This window comes from Anguilla anguilla, chromosome 5 (assembly GCF_013347855.1).
Source record: "Anguilla anguilla isolate fAngAng1 chromosome 5, fAngAng1.pri, whole genome shotgun sequence".
Taxonomy (NCBI): domain Eukaryota; kingdom Metazoa; phylum Chordata; class Actinopteri; order Anguilliformes; family Anguillidae; genus Anguilla; species Anguilla anguilla.
Genome location: NC_049205.1, coordinates 13158005 through 13181906, shown reverse-complemented (window position 1 = coordinate 13181906; position 23902 = coordinate 13158005). Strand labels below are relative to the sequence as shown.

The 23902-nt window shown below is 42.9% G+C and overlaps 2 protein-coding genes across 6 annotated transcripts in view; both read right to left on the bottom strand.

Moving 5' to 3' along the window:
- The window catches only part of npnta (nephronectin a), a 39511-nt gene extending 37528 nt beyond the window's left edge, over positions 1 to 1983 (bottom strand). For 2 of the 4 annotated variants that reach the window (XM_035419218.1, XM_035419217.1), the window contains exon 1: positions 1359 to 1979. In XM_035419218.1, coding sequence (XP_035275109.1) covers positions 1359 to 1429 — 71 coding nt within the window. In that variant the 5' untranslated portion in view covers positions 1430 to 1979. Of the gene's footprint in view, positions 1 to 1358 lie in introns of all 4 variants that reach the window. The other 2 variants (XM_035419216.1, XM_035419219.1) reach the window with 2 other exon arrangements.
- A 4544-nt stretch (positions 1984 to 6527) lies between these two features.
- Positions 6528 to 23902, bottom strand: part of gstcd (glutathione S-transferase, C-terminal domain containing) — a 36970-nt gene continuing 19595 nt past the window's right edge. For both annotated transcript variants that reach the window (XM_035419809.1, XM_035419808.1), the window contains exons 6-12: positions 20669 to 20784; positions 20322 to 20366; positions 19721 to 19849; positions 13237 to 13370; positions 11880 to 11910; positions 10151 to 10220; positions 6528 to 7494 (exon numbers count right to left, since the gene is read on the bottom strand). In XM_035419809.1, coding sequence (XP_035275700.1) covers positions 7343 to 7494; positions 10151 to 10220; positions 11880 to 11910; positions 13237 to 13370; positions 19721 to 19849; positions 20322 to 20366; positions 20669 to 20784 — 677 coding nt within the window. In that variant the 3' untranslated portion in view covers positions 6528 to 7342. The remainder of the gene's footprint in view (positions 7495 to 10150; positions 10221 to 11879; positions 11911 to 13236; positions 13371 to 19720; positions 19850 to 20321; positions 20367 to 20668; positions 20785 to 23902) is intronic.

Here is a 23902-nt window from a genome sequence, read left to right as displayed (position 1 = left end):
TATTTTTGATGTCTATAAATAATCCAACTCAATTTGTTAGGTAGCTGTACAATTTCCATTGTGAGAATAATGGTCAAACATTTTCAACCCCTTAGACATGGTGTCAAACTAATTTTACTTGCCCATACAAAATGGTTAATATCAGTGGGTGTAGGCATCTGTGTGCCGCACTTCGTCAAGATTCATAATTTCAGCGCAACCTCCCATGCAAATGGCCGGCTAAACCCTGTACACACTGTCTGCATAATGACCGATCCTGTAAATAAAGGGTAGCCTATAATATGAAGTGCATCCTGAAAGGTGATCACCTATGCGGTGAGATATGAAGACTTTCTCAAATAATGTAAAACTTGAAAAAAGAAACACTTTAGGTAACACTTCACGACATTATAAGTACACAGGCATACACTGACATACAGTTTAAAGTGTATGTCTATGTGTGTGTGTGTGTGTGTGTGTACACCCACTCATACAAACATACACATACTCACGCGCGCACACACGCACACGCACTTTTTGCTTTTAATTGTTAAGAAGAATTTAACCCAAACTCAACTCGGCGTTTTTTTTCGCTGATGCAAACGTTAAGCACATTCTTCAGCTTTGGCACGATTCGCCCCTGTGCTTCAAATAGCCTACTTCACCTGATTCATGTATGGACTTGAAAATCCAGGAATAGTGAAGGCTGTCACTATTTCAGCAAATGAAGGAAAAATGGCAAGAACTCCCGTTCGACGTGAATATCTTCTGAATGCGCCCACATTGACTAATCGGCAAAATGTTTCGATATTCGTCGTAAAACAGCATAACTTACTTGGCAGAAAATGAAACAGTGTCGCAATGGGTAAGGCTAAATATAAAAGTACTCCCATGTTAAATATCCGCGAAGTTAAAAAGTGCTTTGAAGATGTAGCCTACTTCACGTGTTTTACTGCAATGCTTGCGCACATGATCCCAGATACATTTTGTATGAATACCACAGACCCCTGCGACAGGTCTTGCAGTGCCTCCTTATTTTTCGCACAAACCTTTCCCCATTACGTTGGTTGAGCTAAATTTCTCGGTTCAGTTGCTGCCATATCACACTGAAGCAGATAGTATTGTTAAAAAGTCACATAAAATGCACTATTCAAATACCACCGTCCTCAAAACTTACTCATTCATAACGTGCAACGTGCCACTTGTTTATTTTTCAAATAGGCTTACATTAAAATACTACCCAAATATACATGAAGATAAACAGCCGTATTCGGCATTTATATCCCAATCAATTTCGTCATGACAAGTAAAATCGCACCACAGAATAATAACTTGGAGCAGCTATACAACCGCGTGTCAGAACGCTACAGATGACTTACCTGCCGTCAAACTCTGCACTTGCACCGATACAGCAACTGCCCAACAACATTAACTTTATCCATAATTCCATGTTTAGATATATATTTTTCACGCAGCGTCGGTTCACTTCCAATCCAAATGTACGCTCAGAGAGCAGACCACAGCATTCAGATATTTAACGGAGAGACGAGGGCGAAAGTGAGCCCCCGAGGTCGCTGAAACGTTACAACCAGGGCTGCATGAAAGATTTTATGGTGTCCTTGAAAGCGATCATGTAGCTACAGTGTTCCCGAGGTGCTGAAGAAAGTCCTCTGCCTTTAGGAATGACCCAATGCGCGAGGAACGGAGTGCACTCTACTGGCGCTCAAGCGTCCCCGCAGTTTCCCCCCTCCATTCAACCTCCCTGCCCAATAAAACTGCTATTCTGCGCGCAGCAAAACCCTCCTGCTTGTTGACAATCACACGGCCGAGACAGTATCCCTTAAGCGCTGCACCCCTTTAAAAATCAAAAAAGAAAAAATGGCATCCTGAACAAATAGCCTACTACAAATTTCACATTGCTGCACTTGCGGCCGCATGCATCACAAATTGAGTTATATTGCGCATCAGGTTGTGCAGAAGTTCTTAGCAATGTTCGCGCACCGAGGTGGTGGGTGAATTTAACTGTTACCTTTCTCAGGTAGACAAGAAGTTGCCATGTTATACGGTCAATTAACTGATTGCTAGTTGAAGTCACCATCTGATTGTTTCCGAGCACAAAAGCCCAATAACAAAATGACGGTAAATGACCATGAAACGATTAAAAGCTATTTTTGCATGTGTTTTACCCCATTTCAATTTTATAGAGGGGTGAGGCCGCTTTGCCTCTTTGTGTTTTATGGGATATTACGTATTTCTTTGCTCAAATACAAGTCACAAAGCTGCTTAAATAGCTTAATTAGAACAGTGTGGTGTCTTAATTCGCTATTCACTATATGCTGCGTTACAATTGTAAGATCTCAGACAGGATTTGCAGAGGCCTGATTTGCATTATAATGTTTTAAATTAAAACTTCTCTTATGTACGATTTAGAAGGTGCTTTTTCTTCTTCAGTATTACGAATTTTTCAGCACAAAGGTTTCGCTCTTATCTGGGAAGACGCGCTTTCGAATTAGACTCAGAGACAACTTCATTAAGAATTCTATCTCAGTTGTACATACACCCACATACAGGCCTCAAAATATATTAATTAAAGGCAGTACATAAATCAATTAACAAAAAATAAAATAAAATAAAGAATCAAGCGAACAATAAGTTTAATGGAATAAATATATGTTCATTCTTATAGCCTCTGTACCAGCCCAGCATAGAACAACCACACATTTTAAAAATGATTGCATAGCTTCACATATATGTTGACTCTTAAGAAGACAGTTCTTTGAGGTTCAAAGGGATTTTTGAACATGCCTCTGCATAATGTATACAGCCCTTTCTGATATTTTGGTTTTCTCTCTCAAATGACTTTGAGTTTGAAATAAAATGTCTGACGGGACTGTGCTGTTTGATTAGACTTGCACTTGGTAGTCGAGAATATTGATTTTGCCCTCTCTTTATCATACAAAGCCTCAGATCATTATCATGTAATAATGTCCTTTTCCAACCAATATCGAGCCTCTCAACAGGGCAAAGTTCATTTTTTAATCGAAAATGTCCTGCTGACATGTAAATCGATTTTTCCTTAGATTCTGGTATAAGTGCCAAGATGTAAATGACACAAATGTAAATAAACCCCAACAAGAAATGACATTCTCTTCCGCCGGAACCTCATATTTCTGGAACCTATCCTACTGCTAACTTAAGCATACTGTATATCCATACTTGCAAATATGCAGTTTTTTAAAAAAATCACAGCATTTGTGTTGTGGTCTCTGAAGGGGAATATTTTTTTTACAACTCTAACAGGAACAACAAAATTGCCTTGCGTTTTCCATCCAAAACCACTTTCCTCACAGAAAGTTCCTCTTGGCAAGATGGCTTGCCTGCGAGCAACTTTGAGCTATTTGATAATGCGCCCTAGTTCATGCAGAAACTGAAATGTTTAGTGTCTTGTGCTAAATCTCTATGAAGCAAACAGTGTATCTGACCATTTTAATAATGTAGCAATCGCTCTGACTGTCATTACAGAAATACATTCTACTCTGAGAAATCCCTTGGTAACACCCATGTGCAACCCCATTTACTTGCAACCCCTTGTGGTTTTAAAGGTGTTTGAAGTTTCAGAAGCCTCTATCCACTTCCAGGAAACTTGATGCAGAATTGCATTTTCAGGACCTTATTCTCAGAGAGCTAAGTTTACATATATTAGATCTTTCTTTTTAAACATTTAAACAATATACCATGACTCTGTGTAGTTTTGGGATAACTGAAATTGCACAGTATTCATGCAATAATACTGTAAATCATTTGTCAAATATTCATTTTTTACCTAATCAAAATTCTACATACATTTGGAGGAGGTCTGTGTATGTGCATATGTGTGTGATGTTTAATTCTTACAGTTGAAATGTTTTCTTGCAGTCTCCACTAATCTACAGTACCCTTTATCATTTTTAGACTCTTCTGATGAATTTCCTTTAGGGGCATCAGCAGAAAACTTCGATCTAATCCGAGTAAAGAAATTTGATGAGACTGCTGTGCAGTCAAGTCAGTGTTTCAGTAAAAGGACAAAAGTCTGCTGATACAGTGGCTTTGCCATCAACACTTCATTGCATCTTTACAAATTCAGTTTATTAATGGCTAATCTTTCTGTCACAAGTCTCACAGCCTCAAATTATTAAAGTCTGCCTTACTGTATGTGTTTTCATTTTTCCAAGCTAGTACTTGAAAAATGAAGCACAGGCTTAAATTGATCTAATTAGGTACTTCTTCCTGCATCTTGTGACATGTATGAAGGAAGAAACAGTTACCTATTTCCTGGATCATAGAAGATTCAAATTTTAACTTGATGCTATCAGCAATGATTTGAACCTTGGACCTGTTTTTGTCTGCTAAAATAACACAGATGTCTATCCACATTATAAAAATGCACACATATTCAGTTCAAATTGCTCCTGAAATAGTGACATCTTACAACATCACAAAGCACAAGCAGTAAACACAATTCCATCAATTCTCCATCTCATTTAGTTGGTTTTGTATATTCACTGTATAAGATTACTGCATCCATTTCTAAACAATATAAAAATGAACTTAGTAATAACAGTAAAGAATGCCTGTGCCCTGCTTTAATACACCCCACATGATTAATTAATGAAATTCATGATTAATTAAATTCAAAACAGCATTTATTGCACAAGTCTATTGAGTCTCTAGATAAAATTCTCATTTTAATTTTCTTTCTTTTTTTTGCTTTTCTGGAACCTGTGAAGAAATGACTATATTTTGTCTTTCATATGAATCTGCTTTAAAAGAGAATCATTTCCCTTTTTCCCCAGGCAGAGTTATTTCCCCATCACATCCTAGGCTGCATTTTGGACCCTGGCACCTGCATATATTTAACTGCAAGAAGGGCTTTACTGCCCTGAGTTTACATGGAAGAATGGCATTGACATTCACAGGAAATTCAAAGGACATATTGCCAAGACCCTTCAGAAAAACACAACAATGTAAATGCATATTTGATTTTGTTTTTGATTAATATTTTTTGCAAAGGTGAGATGTGTGTTGCAGTCTGTAGGGTGGCTGACTCAAACCATCCACTGCATCCCCCTGCATGGTTGGAAGTTCAAACCCCCACCACTTTCTGCACTGTGATCCCATCTCAATCTGTAACTTTCTCTGCTTTTGTCTGTCTGAATAAACCAACACCAACACGACAGGCGGTCTGCTTGTCATCTGTTCTTTTTTAAGCAAAAGCACATATCAGTTTCTCTGGCATGCCTTTCCCGGATATTTTATTTTTCTATCTCTTGATCGGAGTCAACATCATATTAATCTCAAAGTGGTGTAAAAAGCCACAGATATCAGTTTTAAACAACATAAATGAATAGAGAAGATTTTACCATTTGGAGTCTACAAATTATGTGCATCCTCCAGACAGGCAGAGATGACACAGGGAAAGCTGTAATATAAATGTTTACAAATCACATTGAGCAGAGCATATTCATAAAAAATAAAAATAAAAACTAATACCAACTCACAAACATAAAACAATAACACACATCTCTGGACATGCACAGCAGGAGACACAACGTGCTGGTTCATTTCATTTCACTGAGATAAAGTCTGTGCATTGTTTCCATTCCAACACAAACGGCCACGTCAGGTTCTTATCGTTCCTAAAAATCAAGTCGGACCCACAGTCCACATCCACGGAACCTGCTTTGCAGTTTTAGTACACGTTTAGCGAGCTGTTTGCCCTCTCCTTGCCCACACGTTTGTGTCAGGTCCACACGGACGGGACTGAAAACCAAGACAGGGAGAGGATGAATTTCCTTTGAAATGATTCCAGCTCCAGAATACACCGTCCCTAGCCATTCACCCCTCTGACAGACTCTGCCTGTGCTCCTGGAATTCCGATGAGACGCGAGGAAAACTCTACCCTACTGCAGCATCCATCTCGGGCTTACATTCTAAGCAGGGACGCCGCAAACGGTCCGCGGGCAGTGAAAGGGTCGCTGAGCTACCTAAGCTGACTTAAGTGAAATTAATGCTTGCCATTTTGCAAGAGCTAATGATTTGTCTCCTCCTTAAATCAGGGTCTCAAGCCTTTTTTCAGATGAACCACCAAAACAATTAGGCCAATCTTGGCAGACTTGCAAAGCCTTGTAAGAATAATACAGCAGTAAACTAACAATATAATTCTCATAAAATTGTAACTTTATCCATGGATCATCGAGGAGGTTTTTGCAGATCACCAGTGGTGCACGGGCCACAGTTTGAGAACCACTGCTTTATATCACACACTGAACATACAGAATGTGCCACAGTTTGCTAATGGAAATATCAATAACTAGCAGTGATAAATATCAATGACTAGTATTAATAAATGTTCATTTATACGACCCCAGAAATTGGTTCATACCTTGTTGCTAAGGGTCTGTGTGTGTCTTGCTGATTTTCTGTAGCCATTTTATGAGGGACAATGCATTGTGGTTTGCTGAGCCATGTTGATAGATTCCATCCAATAACAGTCCAATTAAGAAACACAGTTGTCAAATATTGCCATTTATTGAAAGTTATTTAAAATTAATTTTATTCCTTCAAAATGTAGCTGCCAACCTTTTCAATGGCATCTTTGAAAGGATTTATATTTGGTATAAACACAAATAATGCTACAGAATACACAGGTACATGGAGCCTGATCTTGGCTACTGTTCCAGAGGTGGTAAAACTGTTTTATCGGTGTTCCCTGTCGTTCAAAGGGCTCCATCATGCATGAAGATCCAGAACAGTAGGCAGGAAGTGCCTTGCCATACCAGGAGGGCCACGATAGAGATATGGGACCATAGACGCTCACCGGGCCATGAAGGCCTACAGCACCGGCCCATGGTTTCAGAAGGAGGGTGCACAATTCCATTAAATTTTATCAGAGAGCATAATCATAACAGCATATCTAAGAATAATTATAATAAATCAATTGTAACAATTAGTTTTGTAATAATAATAATAATAATACATTCAGAAGACACCTGAATCTTCTTACTCCATGTACATAATGACTGTATTGTGGAATTTCCATTTGAGTATGCATTTAGCTGACAAAAAATTAATAAAAAGTAGTTCCAAGATAAAAAAGAAGCTCAATAAAAAAAAATTAAAACCATTTTTCCTTTCATGGGATTTTAGGGATTTGATGCCATTTCAGCTTCATTTCAGCAAGGATGATACAGAATTGACCTGCTTGTCCTTCCACATTCATGACCCTACCAGCTTGAATAACTATATCAGAAAGGCAAAAAGTCTGATACACTCTCAGTGCTTTACCAAGAACACAGTCACCATAGAGACTTCTGGGTTCTGAGGATCAGTTGAAGTTTTGACCTGCTGGCACGCCCACCAGCATGTTGTTCTTCGGGGAGCAGCTGTCAGGCTCCATGGTCATCACCCTAACGGAGTACCCATGAGCCTCTGCTCTCCAGGATCGATCAAGATCCACTAGGCCCATGCACTGCTTCCCTGAGAGAGGGTTATAAATACAGGAGGAGACATTTCAGTAACGTCCACATTCATTAGCCAGCAACACATTGGCTGTGTCCCAAACCGCAAACTTCCATGCTCCACACTACCGTGCTCCGGAATACGCACTCCAGGCAATGCTTGGGACTACGCACTCCGAACCATGGAAGTGCAGTAGCACGGAGAAACAGTTAAATGAGTGGGATGCACTTCGTGACGACATCTGACCCATAACCTTTAACCTTTGCCGTAACTATTGGTAAAATTCCGGTAATAAACCTGAGGGGAATAACGTGAGAGTGAGAGGACATATTATCGACCATCTGAAATGCTACCGCATTTATTTAATTTTTAATCAAGCGGACTGGACTCCGTTACCTATTTAAATGCAAGTCTTGTAAAAATTACACATAACTGTCTAAATGGGAAAAAATCCAACTTAATACATATACATTTTAGTTATATTGATATACGAATTAATTCCGTAATCGCGAACATTATGTAGTGCAAATTTCGCTTCTTCTTAATGGCTATTTTGCTTCCTGCTACTTGGGTTACAACTGTGAATATGTAACGGATCGCTAGAAATGCTAGTAGGGACCAGCCTTTTTCATATTAACCTGAAATACACACGACGGGACACTTCTACGATCTCAAGTAAAGACAAGTTCCATTAATCTCTATGCAGTGGTAGATACACGTCCCCGTAGCAGCTAAAGCTAGCACTGGGCAACCTCTGACTTATTTGCCGGCACAGAAAAAAATCGCGAAAGTACTGAAAAAATTACCTCCGGAGGATAACAAGGACGTTTTTTTCTACATAACTAGGTACAGGTTGTTACTTATATTTCGCCTATTTTATATAGACTACAGTTGAAAATCTGATGTTTGTCTGTCTACCGAAGGAACCCGGTCGATAGATGCTCACACGAAAGTAGTAGTAGGCTACTGAAATATGGTAAATGGTAAATGGACTGCATTTATATAGCGCTTTTATCCAAAGCGCTTTACAATTGATGCCTCTCATTCGCCAGAGCAGTTAGGGGTTAGGTGTCTTGCTCAAGGACACTTCGACATGCCCAGGGCGGGGTTTGAACCGGCAACCCTCCGACTGCCAGACAATCGGTCTTACCTCCTGAGCTATGTCGCCCCTAACAATATTATGATCTAGACTAACTAGTGGGCTATTACTAGCAACTTTTTGCGAGCTAGCCACTTCAATTGAATTCTCCTTTTTGCTGTCAGAAGAGCAGTGGAAGGCAACGAAAGCTTGGAAAATATTCATTGCAGTTTGGATAGCTTTCAGTGTACTGTCAACCCCATAATAAAGTTGCCATTTCATTGTAAACAGTCGTGTCTGTTTTTTCATTATTTTCGCGCTGTGTAGCCTACTCAGCTAGGCATTTATGGAGCCAGTCATGTTTGTGGTGGCTACTCCATATGCAAGGGGTGTATTTCAAATTAAATGAAAAGATGGGCAGTGGCGAGGATAAAACGGCAGTTTATAATTAAAAACGGGACCCGACGATTAGCACGTATTCAGTATAGCTAGTTACACTCGTTAAAAGTACATATCTTTAAACGAAAAAAACAACTGATACTTTACATATTGCGTTATTAATTAACACTGTACCACTTTATTTATATACCAACTCCTGTGTACCATTTTCCTATGACATGATTTCAGTTTCCAATCCGAGAAAGTAGCCTACACTAGACTGTCATCCGCCATTACCGTTGTTTTTGACAGTTTTCGCGAAAGGAATTATGGGATTTTTCCCAGTCGGAGCATGCACGGATGCACACTTCAAATTTTGATCAAATGGAGTGCGCATCCGGGTACTTTATCCGTGCTCCGCACTACCGAACTTCGGTTTGGACTCGCACTCCAAGATGGAGGCATGCTCGCTATGCGCACTCGGAGCATGGAAGTATGCGGTTTGGGACACAGCCATTGCCATTTCAGTAATGTCCACATTTCAGTAATGTCCGCATTCATTAGTCAGCAACACATTACCATTTCAGTAACGTCCACATTCATTTGTCAGCAACACATTGCCAAACCAGACACTTCACTGGGCCATAGAGCGCAGATAATTTCAAATTAAAATTTTTTTTTGTATGAACTTGTTCTGAGCTTTTGTGTAACATGAATATTTTGAGCTTTTGTGTAACATGAATAGCTTCTGAGCTGAATTGTACCCTGCTCCGCTGCAGAATTCAAGTGAATGAATACATTTGGCACACATCAAAGGCGTGATCAAAGCCCGTTAGCTCGTGCTCGCTGAGAAGCCCAGAGTGGTATTTCAGTGGCCGTAAGAAGGGAGCGGAAGACAATGTGACAGGAACTGGGGATTTATTTGACAGCTGCTCAAATTGATGAGACCGTGGGGAGCGAGCAGAGTAGCAAGAAGACTTCATTTGCCGGAAGCTCTATCAAGGTGAGTGGAGATCGGCTCGCAGGAACGACCTGAGGGATTAACGTCCGCCGCATTGTTCTTGTTTTCTTCCTATTCTCGGCGATAAACTAACAAACCGCTAAAATGTGCGGACAATCCATCAAAAGGAATGGAATTGGTTTCAGCCGGGCCGACGAAGAGCGCGTGTTCTAATTTTACCGCGGTGAAAGGGACCGAGGAGAAAGCGCGGCTCTTACCTATCGATCGTCGATCGGGAGGCAGCTGGACGGCCGTCTGGTCAGCGAACCGGCAGAGAATCATGTGTTCCTACAGGGGGGGGAGGAGGCACAGGGGAGACTTTTACAATGCTAAACCATACATGGAACCACACAGGAGCCACAGGAGAGAAAGAGCAGACGCTCCGCTTCGCTTTTAAGGAACGCGAATGAGAACACTCAAAGGTCTCGGCCTGCGTTTACACCATTTCAGCATCGGGCATTCATCAGCCAGGTCAGGTTTTCACTGAGAAGGGAAGGGGCATTAATTGAAACTGATTGAGCTCTGTACTGTACACCTGCTCAGCACAGAAGCAATATTCACTCCACAACCGCAGTCTGTTACTGCAGTCCCCAGAAGTAGTACAAACCATTGAGGACGGCAGCCAATTAAGCCTATTAAATCTATAATGGACTCCATTCTTCACTACTGAGGTCAGGAGTCAACGTCAGGGCAACGCGCCGCCAATCAGATTTGGAGGAAAATATCGATACTTCACCATTAATGATCTCCTATAGCCGTACAGCAATTTGTGAGCCTCCTGTTACTCTGATTAGCTATAAGGAGAAGGGAAAAAACCGTCGGCTTTTAGCTTTAATAAATGAGCGCATTCCATTTAACTGAATTTCTTCCAGCAGTGTACCAAAAAGCTTGATGGTACACTAATACGGCCTCTCTTAGGCAAACAGATTTTGAGGAACACTAAAAGCCCTTCTCAACAGAAAAGAGCAATTTCACACAGGTACTAACCTTGATAATGGTAATGTTAATTACAAAAAACGGACAAACAGCATGCTTTTTTTGCTGAAAGAAAATCTAAATGCTGCAGTGAACTATGAGGAGACATCTCAGTTCGTCTTGTGGCCAAAAATGTTTTGCTTGATAACCGCATGCACTGCATCTATGTGTGTTTTTATCATCAGTTTTCACAGTAGGGGACTGACTGCAATAAAAATGTGTCCATAACACCGACTCTTAATTAAAGGCAAGAGCTAGGTTAAGGCACAGTTAAGGATAGCTGTTGATTTATTTGAAGCCACTGCAATGGGAGTACTCATAATATGATGTTTGCACAGCGACTTTGTAAAGTGCACTGAAAACTTTGCGACTACCTTGTGAATTTTTAGAGCTACAGTATGTCAGGGGGATTTTTTAAATCTCCCATGTTCAACACAGCGTCAGTAAAGAAGATGACGCTCGAGGATCTTGTGATTCCTGAGGAAGTTGGAATCCCAAGAGCTCACATGAAGACCTCATTTCTAAAACAAAACTTCATTTTGGAACTCTAAGAGGAAACAGATTAAGTGTGGCTAATAGTAGTCACAATGCAAAGTGACATTCCACAATGTGAAATAAGCAAATCTGCAGCAACCTGAAAAGCTGAACAGACAAAAAGGTCTGGTGTCTTAAATATGCTGAGTCCAGTAACTGTGAGAGCTTGAGTAGGGAGATCATATATTAAAGACTGATGGTTACAGCATTATAGACTGGCAATGGCTAACAGCAATGGCTAACATAGCTAAAAATGTTCACAGGACACAGCAGAACCAAGGCAATGGTGAAGGTGAGCTGAAGGCAGTGTGAGGATGAGGGTGTTGAACAGCCTTGTGGTTCAGTTTAGGCTTCAGTCAGGACCTGAGGCAAAACAATAGCTGAAACGTAGCATTCGGTATGCAAGCGTGTGATAGGCAGTGATCGCCGTCAACATACCTTATAGCTCAACGTGTCCGAGAACTTCTGGCTGCAATTACAGAGCATGAACACAGGAGACATTTTTACAACACATGTAGAAAAAACACGCACAACTGAAATGCATAAAATGAACATGCAACTATATTATGCTGACTGCAATCAGTAATGCAATATGTGACTGTAGTTAATAGACCTTATATCTTCCTTTATCGGAACTTCATGAAGTGTTCTCATACTCTCTCATCCTAAAAGACTCAGCACAAAAGACAAATGCAGTCCCAACATCTCTCAAAAACAGTGGAGTCCATTTATGGCAAAGTCTACATGAGTCATGGGAAGTCCAGATTAGTTTGTGATGTTAAGAAGAACAAGTGGAACAGGAATACTCTATTGGTGGAAGCAAACTAATAATCAACATGGAATGAAGGGCAAAGGTCCAAGCAGTCAGGCAGTGCAGAACTGGTCCTAATGTTTAACTTGGCCTACAGCAGCACTGAAGCCATGGTAGGTCTACACAAAAAGGCAATTCAGGGTGTATAAGTATAGTGTTAATACTGAACTTCTTCAGTAACTGAAAGCACAATTGATTGAATGTTAAGCAATATTACAGTAAGAATACATCAGCTTAAAACGTACTACTGATCTATTATCTAACATAGGATCACACATCAGCAATTATCACTTGTACATGTACAAGTATAAATGACTGAACTGTGTTTTTATATAGCACTGCTCTGTGTCTGACTGAGCAATAATACAGTTATCACTTATTCAACAGAATCAAATACCTGTGAACAGGTAATGGTATATTAAGATGTAAACTCCAGATGATGCTTAGAAGAGTCCTTCGAGCCAATTCAATACAAAATGGGCAGCGATTCACTTAATTCAAGTCCACTCAAATTCGCTAGGATCTGGCTTTTTCCCCTCCTTAATCTTACAAAACACACTGTGGCACATTCTGTACACAGTACAGTCTATGGCTAGAATCCAGTTATCAGCCACTTGATTTCTCCTGCATGGGCTAAGAAACAGCTTCTTAACCCACAGAGCTCAGGAGCCATTTTTTTTAACCCCATGCAGGAAAATAAGTGGCTGATAGCTTAATGTAACCAGAAGGCTTACGGGCCTTTTCAGATCTGTGCACCACTGCCTCAAACGGGGTCCTTCTAGCAGGACCTGGAGCGGTCAAGTGGACCATACAACCTGCTGAACCATGCTCACCTGAAACTGACCAGGGCTCAGCAGGTCACATGGTCCACATGACCGTTCGAGGTCCAGCTAGAAGGACCCCGTGTGAGGTGGTGGCGCACGGATCGTGAAAGCCGCGTACGCCTGCTGGTTGTGTGCGATGTGGCGAGCGTCGGGGGCGGACCTCCTGGGGAAGTTGAACTTGAGCGTGTTCTGGATGTATCCGTAGCAGCAGGGGCTGACCACGAAGGCGGCGCCAGCGCGGACGCAGAGGTCCATCACCATGTCCGTCGCCACGCCGCACGCGTGCAGCGCCACCTGCGGGGGACGGGGGGGAAGTGTCCAATGAGCCGCTGGAAACCTAAGCACGCAGTTTGGGGGCTCACAAAAGCGTGCGAGTTTACATTCTGACTGGATTTAAATTTTAATGTTACTAAAAAATAATGAAACAGACTTTCGTTAAAAGGCAGGGTCAAGGCTGCTGTGGCACTGTATTGATTTTTAATCCTTTCTATGTTTTTGTTGTAAATTGCAAGGAATTGGCTGTGTGTCTGTGTGTGTGTGTGTCTGCGCACGTGCGCATATGTGTGGTTGTGCTGCCTTGCCAACCAATTTGACACCCCTTAAATTACCTACCCGAAATTTTCTTGGGTACCACTGCAATTTTCTACGGAACTTGTTGACTCTGTAATGAGTGTCGGTTCGGTTGTTGCCATGGGGAACACCAGTATGCATCTCTTTAAGACTGCCGAGAACTAGCAGCAGTAAACACAGTCAAATTCCCACAATAAAAAAAGCTAAATATAGTCTTAATAAAAGCAAACTGCTGCATATTAAACAGTGACCAAATGCAGAATATTTTTGCATTGTATTTATTCTGGACTTAAAACATGGACTTCACTCCTTATTTGAACTAATACAGCCTAACAAGGTATTAATATTTAAAAATAAATTGCGGGTATCATCCGTGGAATATGTTGCAGTGTTTTCAGCACCTCTCCTAAACGCTTCAGAACATAAGAATGTGTGACGTGGGGAACAGGCCGTTCAGCCTATCTCGATCAGTCATGCTTCAGGCTCCCTGTCTCCATGCAGTCTTTGCCCATAGAGAACCCCAACTCCACAGCATAGATCATTCGGTGCAATAATGTGGGAAAGATTTTCATTACACCAAGAGACTTATGTGCCATTTCCCCGATCTTCGAGCTTTGGCTCAGGCTTAAAATATATTACGAGTTTTATTTGTATTAAACACTAAAAGGTATCCACGAGCTGTGAATATTACCATTTTAGTCGGTCACTTGCTCTTTTCATTTTAATACAATTTGCATGGAGCAATTGTCGTATAAAAACCGAGTTCATAGATACAGTTATGACAGAATTTCCAACTAATGTTCTGGTTCAATAAACATCAGTAAAATAGCTTTCGGTATCAAAGAATGCACATATCAAACAAAAGCTGCTGATAAACAATTTCAAATCAGAAGGAAATAAACTGCATTGCACTTGAACTGTGAATCTCCAAATCTTCATTGTTCACAGCCAGGTAATTGTTAAAACACATCAGCAGGTGGTGTAGTGCCTGCGGTTTGCGATAATTAACAATTAAACAGTCAAGAAAATGAAAACCATCCGAAAGACAAAAGAGGTGGCTAAAAATGAGCAATTATATTGGTGCATGCTGTATATAATAAATGTTGATATGTTGTTACATTGGTAAACACTGGCAGCATATCACTATCTGAGGCAGAATTATTCATTCCTTATCCATCTCTGGAACAAATCCCTGGCTGTAAAAATGAGGCAGAAGATGGGAGGATGTTTTGCTAAGAGGAGTTTGTTTTGCATAATTACAGAGACCTGTGAAGCTCACAAGGTACAGCTTGTTTTTTCAAAAACAAAGTAAGCCTCACATTGATATTTTATGTTTGCATTTTGCAAGCATTTGAGGCAGACACTCGGAAACGCACGAATGGAAATGGGGCATCGGGAACGTCTGAGCACCGGGTGAAGAGGTAAACTGAGTGAACTTAGTGAAACCTTTTGTTTCTTTTTTTTTTTTTTGCTGAGATGATAATAAATGGAAAGGAATTATTAAGGACTGAAGAGAATTACAAAAAAAATGGCTCTCTCCTTATTAGACTCATCAGTCTTGCGGAGCAGCTTTCTATTCTCGCTGAAAAGTTCGCGAGCGAAGAGCGAAGTTCACCTCAGCCCATAATTAACCGGAGCGCCCGTACAGGCCTGGCCTTGAACGCGAGCTCCGGAACTAAATCGGAATTCGTTTCTCGGGGCTGCTGAATTCTGCGACGGCCATTCATTTCCCGCTCACAACAAAAAGTGAGTTTCATATCTGCCCCTTAAGGGTCATATTTCCCCGAGACATCACACGGCGAACCGGGCTGACCGTTTCCGTGCGCTGATTTAGCACAAACACTGTATCCTTGGCGATAAATCATTGCTGGCATATAATCAACTTTCTCCTTTTTTTGCACTTTCCAAGAGCAATATCAAACTATTATTTACAAGTCAGGTGACAGACATGTCATCAGCATTACAGCAAGACTTGCCACTAAAAGTTGTTTTAATCATCGCACAGCTGCCATAACTGTCTTTCACAACTGATGGGTCTCTGGTAGGAGTTGGCAGTTTGTCATCGATGAGGCATCAGTCTCCCGGCCATGACTCAAACTGGTCATTCACACTGGGCGACCCTCCGAGGTGTTCAAACGTAATGAGGATCTAAGCTTGGTCTCTCGCGCAGACAAAGGTGTTGCGACATCAACTGAAAGTCCAGTCTTCTAACAGAGGGGAAAGATCGCAGCGTTTTCTGTGAGTGAGGCGAGGATCAGCTTGCATGAGAGCTGGGCCAGAGGCCGCAGAATTTTGGCTGCACCGGTTTACCAGACGGCCCACATCAAAAACTTTGTGCCAACGCGTGCAGTCGCATGCTTTGCAACAACTGCATACTCCACTAACACTTAACCAGCCCAACTATATCAGAGGTAGACCGACTCCAAATGTAGCACAAACAACACGAGAACATTAAACGAATGGATCTACTGGACTAATGGACTACAAATGACCCTATATATAACACATACTTGTATTAATCAACATGACACACTGTACGTAGGGAGTAAGGAATCAGAAGCCTGCAGTATCTGCCCAGGCCAGCTTCTGTACTGTACGGCGTATCAAAAATGTTTTTAAAAGTAAAAAATGCTCATGCCACAAATGACACACCTGAAGTACGAAACAGTTCAGGCTTACCAACAGCTCTCCACATAGGGCATATCTGTGGTCAGTCTATGCAGGAAATCGAATTGATGTGTAAAACACACCTCCTCAGTTTTGCGAGTGTTGTGCGATTTCTTTTCATAAAAGTGGAGCAGGTCTCCGAGGAATGTTTGCTGGAACAATGAGCAGTTCTAATTAAGGGAAGTACAAATATATGCCCATTTGTCTCAGCCACCAAGAAAGCAAAACCCAAAGCCTTTCCCACAATTCCGTGAGCAGACTCCCATATTTCAGTCACGGGCATCTCTTTTCCCTGAATATGCACAGGGAACATCACGTCAACTTACTCATCTACCAGCGAATAAATTAACTGAAAATATCAATATCTCTACCTATGAAATTTAGATTCTAAATATGTGCATGCTGGTAAATATATAACATATATAAATACATCTCAGGTACATATATATTTTTATATATATATATATCAGGACAAATACACCTGACAAGTAATGAATTGATCAGGTACTACAGCTTACAGTATGTAGGCTATTTGGTTCTCCTATATTCCAAAAATTAATTCTATTCAAGATGGAGTTGAGAATTTTAGCAACACAGCTGGGATTTCAGCAACTGGGACAAAATTCTCTGTGATTTGGAATGAGCTGACCCAGTCTCATCTGTAGGCATACTGCACATTCACATAAAAAGGGCTATCATCTGTCAAGGTACCATTCGCCAAAGAAAAACAGCAAAACATGCAGAGGGTACTGAATAACAACTATGTAAAAAAAAAAAAAGAAAAGAAAAAAAAAGTCTAACAGTACGTTGAAAGAACCAAATTCTCTAAGAATGAGCAAGATATACTGGAGGATACTCACTTAACTCCAGACAACAGCCCTGTGTCTTGCAGAATAAGCACAATGACAGTTTTTTCAGCCAGTCACAAAGTATCGTTCTGAAATATTACTGCAACAGAGTCAGCTTATTAGGCATGCGTGATATGGAAATTCTGGGCCAATGTCATTAATTCATCCATATTTTCCTGGCAACGTTGCCCAATGCAGCCCTGTTTTACATTAGAGCACAAATGCAAACTGCAACCAAGTTTCCACGTTCACGGAGGATGTGCACACACACACACACACACACATATATCCACTTACGTCGGAAAAATGTAATAAATTGTTATTAAGCAGTCAGTATGCATTTAAAGAGCTACTGAATCCCTGCAAAGATTTTCTTGTGAGTGTGGCTGATATAAATTATGACTGAAAAATATATAATAAATAAAAAATCTTCAGATGATTATAATTAGGTTACTTTTTTGAGCACAAAATATTCACTTAATTTACAGCATCAGTGGCATTCATTTTTGGTTGATGTATGTTGCATCATCAGTGTCATCGCCCAATACTGATGAGTTCCTTTTAAGCTAATAAATTATCGGATAATACCAACAATATGACCGCAATATTATCATGCAGCCCTACAGCTCACCACTGTCCTGAAGGTGCATTAATACACAAGTCACAACAGCCAATGAAGTCAGCGTATGCAAATTAGTCTGCTGCATTAGAACAGTGCAGGAGCCCTGTTGGAGCAAGAGTCACAGGTACAGCAACTGTGTCTATGCTGGTTTTCTGCTGAGCGATACCATAGATGAACTTGCTGCCATGTAGGCCTACTTTGTTGGTATAAGGGTTTCTGACAATTACATCTTTAAGGAGGAAAAACTGAAATCTCAAACTGTGGGTACTAGGGAAGACATTGCTGAAAAAAGTTGCAAAATTACTTGGGAAATGAAAAACAACTGAGCCCCTATTACAACAAAGGTCTTCCACAGCAATTTGATTGCAAATGACAATTTAGATCATACAAATTTACCTATACCGATGTTTATGTATTTAAGCAACAGGAGTCACAATTACAAAGGATTCTATTATCTTTACGGCAGCAAAATTCCTCCCAATTTACCAAAACAAACAAACGAGCAGGCGGTATTTTAATCAAAGAGAATATAAACAACATCCTTCACTCCCATAAATTCTTATTCAGGGGTGCCAAGTCCCTGATAAACAGCAAACAAAACTGAAGAAAAGGGACAGCACAACAATAGTCCCATTCAAATTTCATACTTTTTTTAGGTATGCAAACATTCCGGTGCTCGGCCTTCCTCAGCGCGCTGATATTTTACCATTTTTTATTTTATTTTTTTATCATTATATATTCATTTTATGAATCGCCTCCACACACAAACAGAAAAGCACAGCAGGTGGTCATAGCAACATCTGACCAATTTGCTGCTTAAACTAATGTTTATAAACTAGAAAGCGGTCTAACAGGACAGAACTGTCAACCACTATTGTTGAGGAAACGTTTTTAGAAACGGACAGTCCACCCTCCTTCTGTATTTTTTTTTTGTATATTTAGAGAGGGTAACAGATATACTGTAGAAGGAACCATAGGTCAGAAGGTGCCATGGAGGAGGATCAAACCTACAGACTCAGACTACAGACTCACATGTCTCACCGCCACGGAACCTTTTGACTGTAACTTTTACAAATAACTCCTAATACGCACTACCAGACTAGAGAACGCTACAGTCTTTTTATTTTGGAAAACTGGCCTAATGAAGCCGTTAACACTCTTGGAATGTAGCACACGTTAACTCCCGAGGAGGAGGCGGGGCAGGGTAAATCCTCTCGCACTGGGAGCGGGGCAATCTGAATTTACTGTGGGCTTGCACATACCGGACGACTCCCACGAAGGGGAACCGAAGAGCCCTACGTAACCGAAGCCTGACGGTGCTCCTGTGCAGCGAGTCGAGTCGTCGACCTGTCTGGAGAGCATCCCGATAGCGCTGGCGGCTATCTCCGCTCCCCGGGAAACGGCTCGGCTCGGCGTGGGAGTCCGTCCGTCTTCCCGAGGGGTTATGCGAGCGTGACCTCGCCGCGCCTCCTCGACTCCTCGTGCATCGCGGTGACGGGAACAGGGAGCCCCCCTCAGATCAACACACGCTCGGCTACTCCCCGCTTCTCAGCGCGCGCCACAGAAGCAAGTTACGACAACAGCCTCCCGACTCCGCTGACCCGCCGAGGGGGGAAGAGAACATCTGAGCCTGATTAAGGAGGCCGTGCGTAACCGCTTGGGAACGCCAATAAAACCCGCCGCTGATTAAAGCCGCTGCGCTAGCTGCTTTCCGCATGTTCCAACTCGGCCGGAGTTTCGTTTGTTTTTCTCTCAGAGGTAACGAGATAACCTGATTCAGCATTTCCACTGCACCTGCTCCACAGGTGGCCGCGTACAGTATACCTGCGTAATTAGTTAACCTAGTAAAGCCCGAATTTAAGAAACGCGCGCGGAAGCTGCTCTGTGCTCAGACGCGACGCGCGGGCGTCGCGGATTCCCGCCGCCGCCGTACTCACGCCTATCTGGAAGGATCCGGTGAAGTAGTCCAGGTTGGTCTGGACGAAGCCCACGTTTCTCAGGCCCAGCTCGGCACACCGGCTCTCCGCCCGCACCAGGGACTGCTCTTTGTTTTCGATCAGAACCACCTGAAATCAACGTGGAAAAAAAGGCACTTCAGAGTTAGGAAAGCGTCTTTCAGAGCTTAGCACAAACCACCCCCCTAAAATGGCCGTGTGATTGATTCAGGTGCCTTTAGTAAACTTCTGCTAAGATTAAAATATTATGTTTACAGTGTTTTGGCTCTATGTATATAGCAATATAGTATCGGCAAACAGCAGCATTTATGCAGTGCACATTATACAAGAAAATTAGCTGGGCTTGTTTCCAGACCAACAATTGGAGCTGATTGTGTTTTGGAAAAGGACATTCTGCGATCGCTCTCTATTGCCTGCCGCTGCTGGCTGCAGGACTGAGGAATGAGTGACTGTGGTGGGAAAACTGCCACGCTGGTTCCCGGCCTGTTTTTCTTTTCAGTTCTGGTCACTTGCGGTGAATGAGAGTGCTGAGCGTGATGGAACCCCATAAAGGCAGCCCGGGACAGCTCAGCCGAAACCTTACCTGGCAGTCTGGCAGGGTGTGCGCGAGAGCAATCCCAACATGCCCCTGGAATGACACGCACACACACACACACACACACACACACAGGGGAGAAAAAAAGACAACCATCAAAGAGGATATCAAAGAGGTTCTGATCCAACCCGAGCTTTCTTTCAAAACACTGACCCATTACCCCCCACTCCTCCATGGATGAGAAGTCTCACTTGAAAGACTTTTTTCGGGCTCTTTTGCTTGTGTGCTGCATGTCAAGAGCACAAAGGACGACCGGAGCGAAGGAGGGGAAGGGGAGGAGCGGCGATTAGCCGCTGCAGGGCGGGGGTTAGCCCGTATCCCGCTGGAAGACTTACTCCGCCGCTGCAGAAGTCCACCACCGTGTCTCCGGAGCGGGCCAGTCTGGTCACCATGGCTACCAAGTTGTTCAACTGTTGCCGTTTCCTTAGCGCCCTGACGTCTGACATTTTCGCTGGAAGCAGAACCGCGCCGCGGTGTCAGAGTGACGCACAAGCGACTGTTTACTCAAGCGAAGGCTCCCTGGCAGCTCTCTTAGTTTGTGCGTTTCAGTACAGGCTGCTCGTATATAAACGTAATTGCTTGTAAATGAATTGCTATTTTGAATGCACTAAATAAGAACAAGCAAACTGGTAGAGCTGTGAGTTGCTTTGCAAAGAGCCACACGTGTATAGGCTATACCATATACGTATGTGTGCACGTGTGTGTGTTCGTGTGTGTGTGTGTGTGTGTGAATCATGAATCTTAAACAAAAAAATCACAGGACAGACTGAACGTGAACGCAGGTATAACTGAAACCTAGGTTATGCATGAACACTGAAAAAAAAAAAGCTAATACCTGCTCTATTTTTTTCGAACAAAAATGGTGACACTTGAATGATCATTGCATTTATTTTGCTCGATCTTGCATTACACGGCCTCACAAAGATTGACAAAACAGACTTTGCACCCAAAGAACACTTTTCTTTCGCCTTCCATGCACCATTTTCCCCCCATAGCAGAACTGAAGGGAAATGGAGTTAACGACGATGAGTTAACGAAGGTGACTCGTGCGGTGAGATACGGAGCCTTCGGATCGCACCTGATTTAAAATAAATAAATAAATAAATAAATAAATAAATGAAACTTGAAAAATCCCCAGCTGCTCTCCGCAGGCAGCCGCAGAGACTTCTCTCCACCACCTCGGGGACCATAAATCACCGGCGACGACTGTTTCACTGGTCGCCCCCGTCACGCGATTACATCCCTCGCGCTGGAATATCAGCATCGCATTATCTACGCTCCGCGTCTTTACGCGGCTCCCAGAGACTGATGTACAGCGGAGCGCGGGAAACGCAAACGCGTATTCTCCTCACGGGAGTACCGCTGCCCCCTTTCTCATGTCCCCCTGTGTTAGCGATCCTCTCACCGTGAAGACTCTTAAAACGTCCTCACAAAGTAGAACGGTGATGAACAGCGGAACGTACCGATAACTTCCAACTTTTTTTGTTTTGCTTATGAAACTTATATGGGTTCGCTCTTCGCGTTTATTTCAGCTGGCGTTCCTAGGAGGCCGTCTGAGAAAAATATCAAAGCAGCCGGCGCCTTTGCGCTAATACCAAAGCGGGGGTCTTTGTTCCACCTGACCACGTTTCGGTGTTTATTTCTTTCAAATCCTTGCCTGCACTCCCACACGGCTTCCATTCAGTTACTCAAAACAAGCCAAGTAAATAAATAGCACACGTCAATATTAAACCGGGCGACAATGAACGGAAGAATTCAGTGAAACAAGAAATACGAGGAGACTTGCCTCTCTCTCACACACGTATAACCGAAAAGCCTCGTCAGAGCGCCCAAACAAAAGTTTGCTCAGCAAAATAAAAAAAATAAACCCACTACCCAGAAGAGTTACTGAAAACACTTCCCAGGAATGGGGGGGGAGGGGACTTGGTAAACTTGATCCAACTACAGAAGACCTCCGTCTTATCGTTGGGGAGCAAATTGCAGTCATTTCTAGCCCGCACTTCCCCAGGCCAACAGGTTTCCGATAGAGAGGTTAATCTGAACTTCCACGCGCGCTGTTCCAGAGGCCAGGGGGCACCGCTCAGTGGCGGGGGCTGACTCACCTCTCCGCCCAGCGGGCCCGGCAGGTCAGGGCCTGCGAGGTAAACAGCACGCGCTCGGCACTGGAGCGCACAGGTGCCGCGAGCGAGGCGGGAACTCTCCGGTCCGACGCCCCCCCCCCGTAATTACAGACGTGAGCCGCTGGCCTTCCACCCCCCCCTCCCTCCTCTTTTTTTGTGGTCATAGGAGCGAGTGGAAATGCCTCCTCCGGTGAAACACCTCGTTCTGCTCGTCTTCCCGTAACTCCAACCCTGCAATTTCAGCTATTCGACACCGGCAATTTCCTACCCGGCCTGCTCGTAAACAAAGGAATTTGCTTCAAATAAAATCGCTCACGAGCAGGTCAGACAAAACGCGTTTTTTGCAGGAATGTAGGTGTGGATGCACGATAACAATACAGTGGATAGCCAACTGGCGAAAAGCTCGCGTTTGCCTGTTTCGTGACATCACAGCGGCACAGGAATTCCGACTCAACGTAGCGAGTTCCCGATATGGCGTCTTGTAATTTGCCCTGTATCGTATCCCTCACAGATGTCAACCCGCTTCGGTAAAGACCCTAAAATACCATTCAGGCAGCGTAACGGAAGCCATTTCACTTCATAGGTTTCAGCGGGCTGTTCTACAACGGGAGCGTAGCGCATTTTTGACTGCCACGAGAAACACCAGCAAGACATCTTCCGACGTAATTCGAGGCCTTGCGCGGGCGGATCCTCACAAGTTCCACGGCGGTGTCTGGAAACCCGCTTGGCGGCACGGGCGTTCTCCTGTCGTGCCAGCCTGTGTGGGCGAGTTAGGAGGCAGCTCTCGTACCCAGACACCTCCTCTAAAAGTACGCTACAGCATATCTGGGCCACCTGAATCGGGACGGCAGGTACGCCAAGCCACCAAATTACGGCTTGATGGAGCGGCATTGTTTTTTTTTATACAGCTGTCACGACTATACATGGCATTCCTGCCCAACTGTGCCCCCCCCCCCCCTTTTTTTTTTGTCTCTGAATTGTATGTTTCATTGTATGTATGTACCACTTATTGTAAAGCGTCTTTGAGTTCTTGAAAAGCGCTGTATAAAATAAATTTATTATTATTATTACAACATCGGGCGTCCAAATGTGCCGGGTTTTTAACATCCGTTCCCAAAAAAATCAGCTCTACAACAGCTCTGCAAATAACTCCGTCCTAACCCACTTTACTCGTGTGTAGATAAGTACGGATTTGCTCTCGGGGTTCCTGGCGACAGGTCCGCTGATCTGACGGACTCCGCAGGACCGGAGCTGTGTGGTTTATTTTTTCATGGAACGGCGCTCTGCGTGCGCGGGCTGCAGCCCATCGTTAGTATTCTGGAGCGCGAGCGGCTTAATTCCTTTTGTTGGCAGGGGTTTGTGGATGCGCACGGTCACACCTGAATAAAGCTGGCTGGCTAAGGTGAGAGAGGAATATAATTATCTCATATAGTACTGAAGTGTTTCATG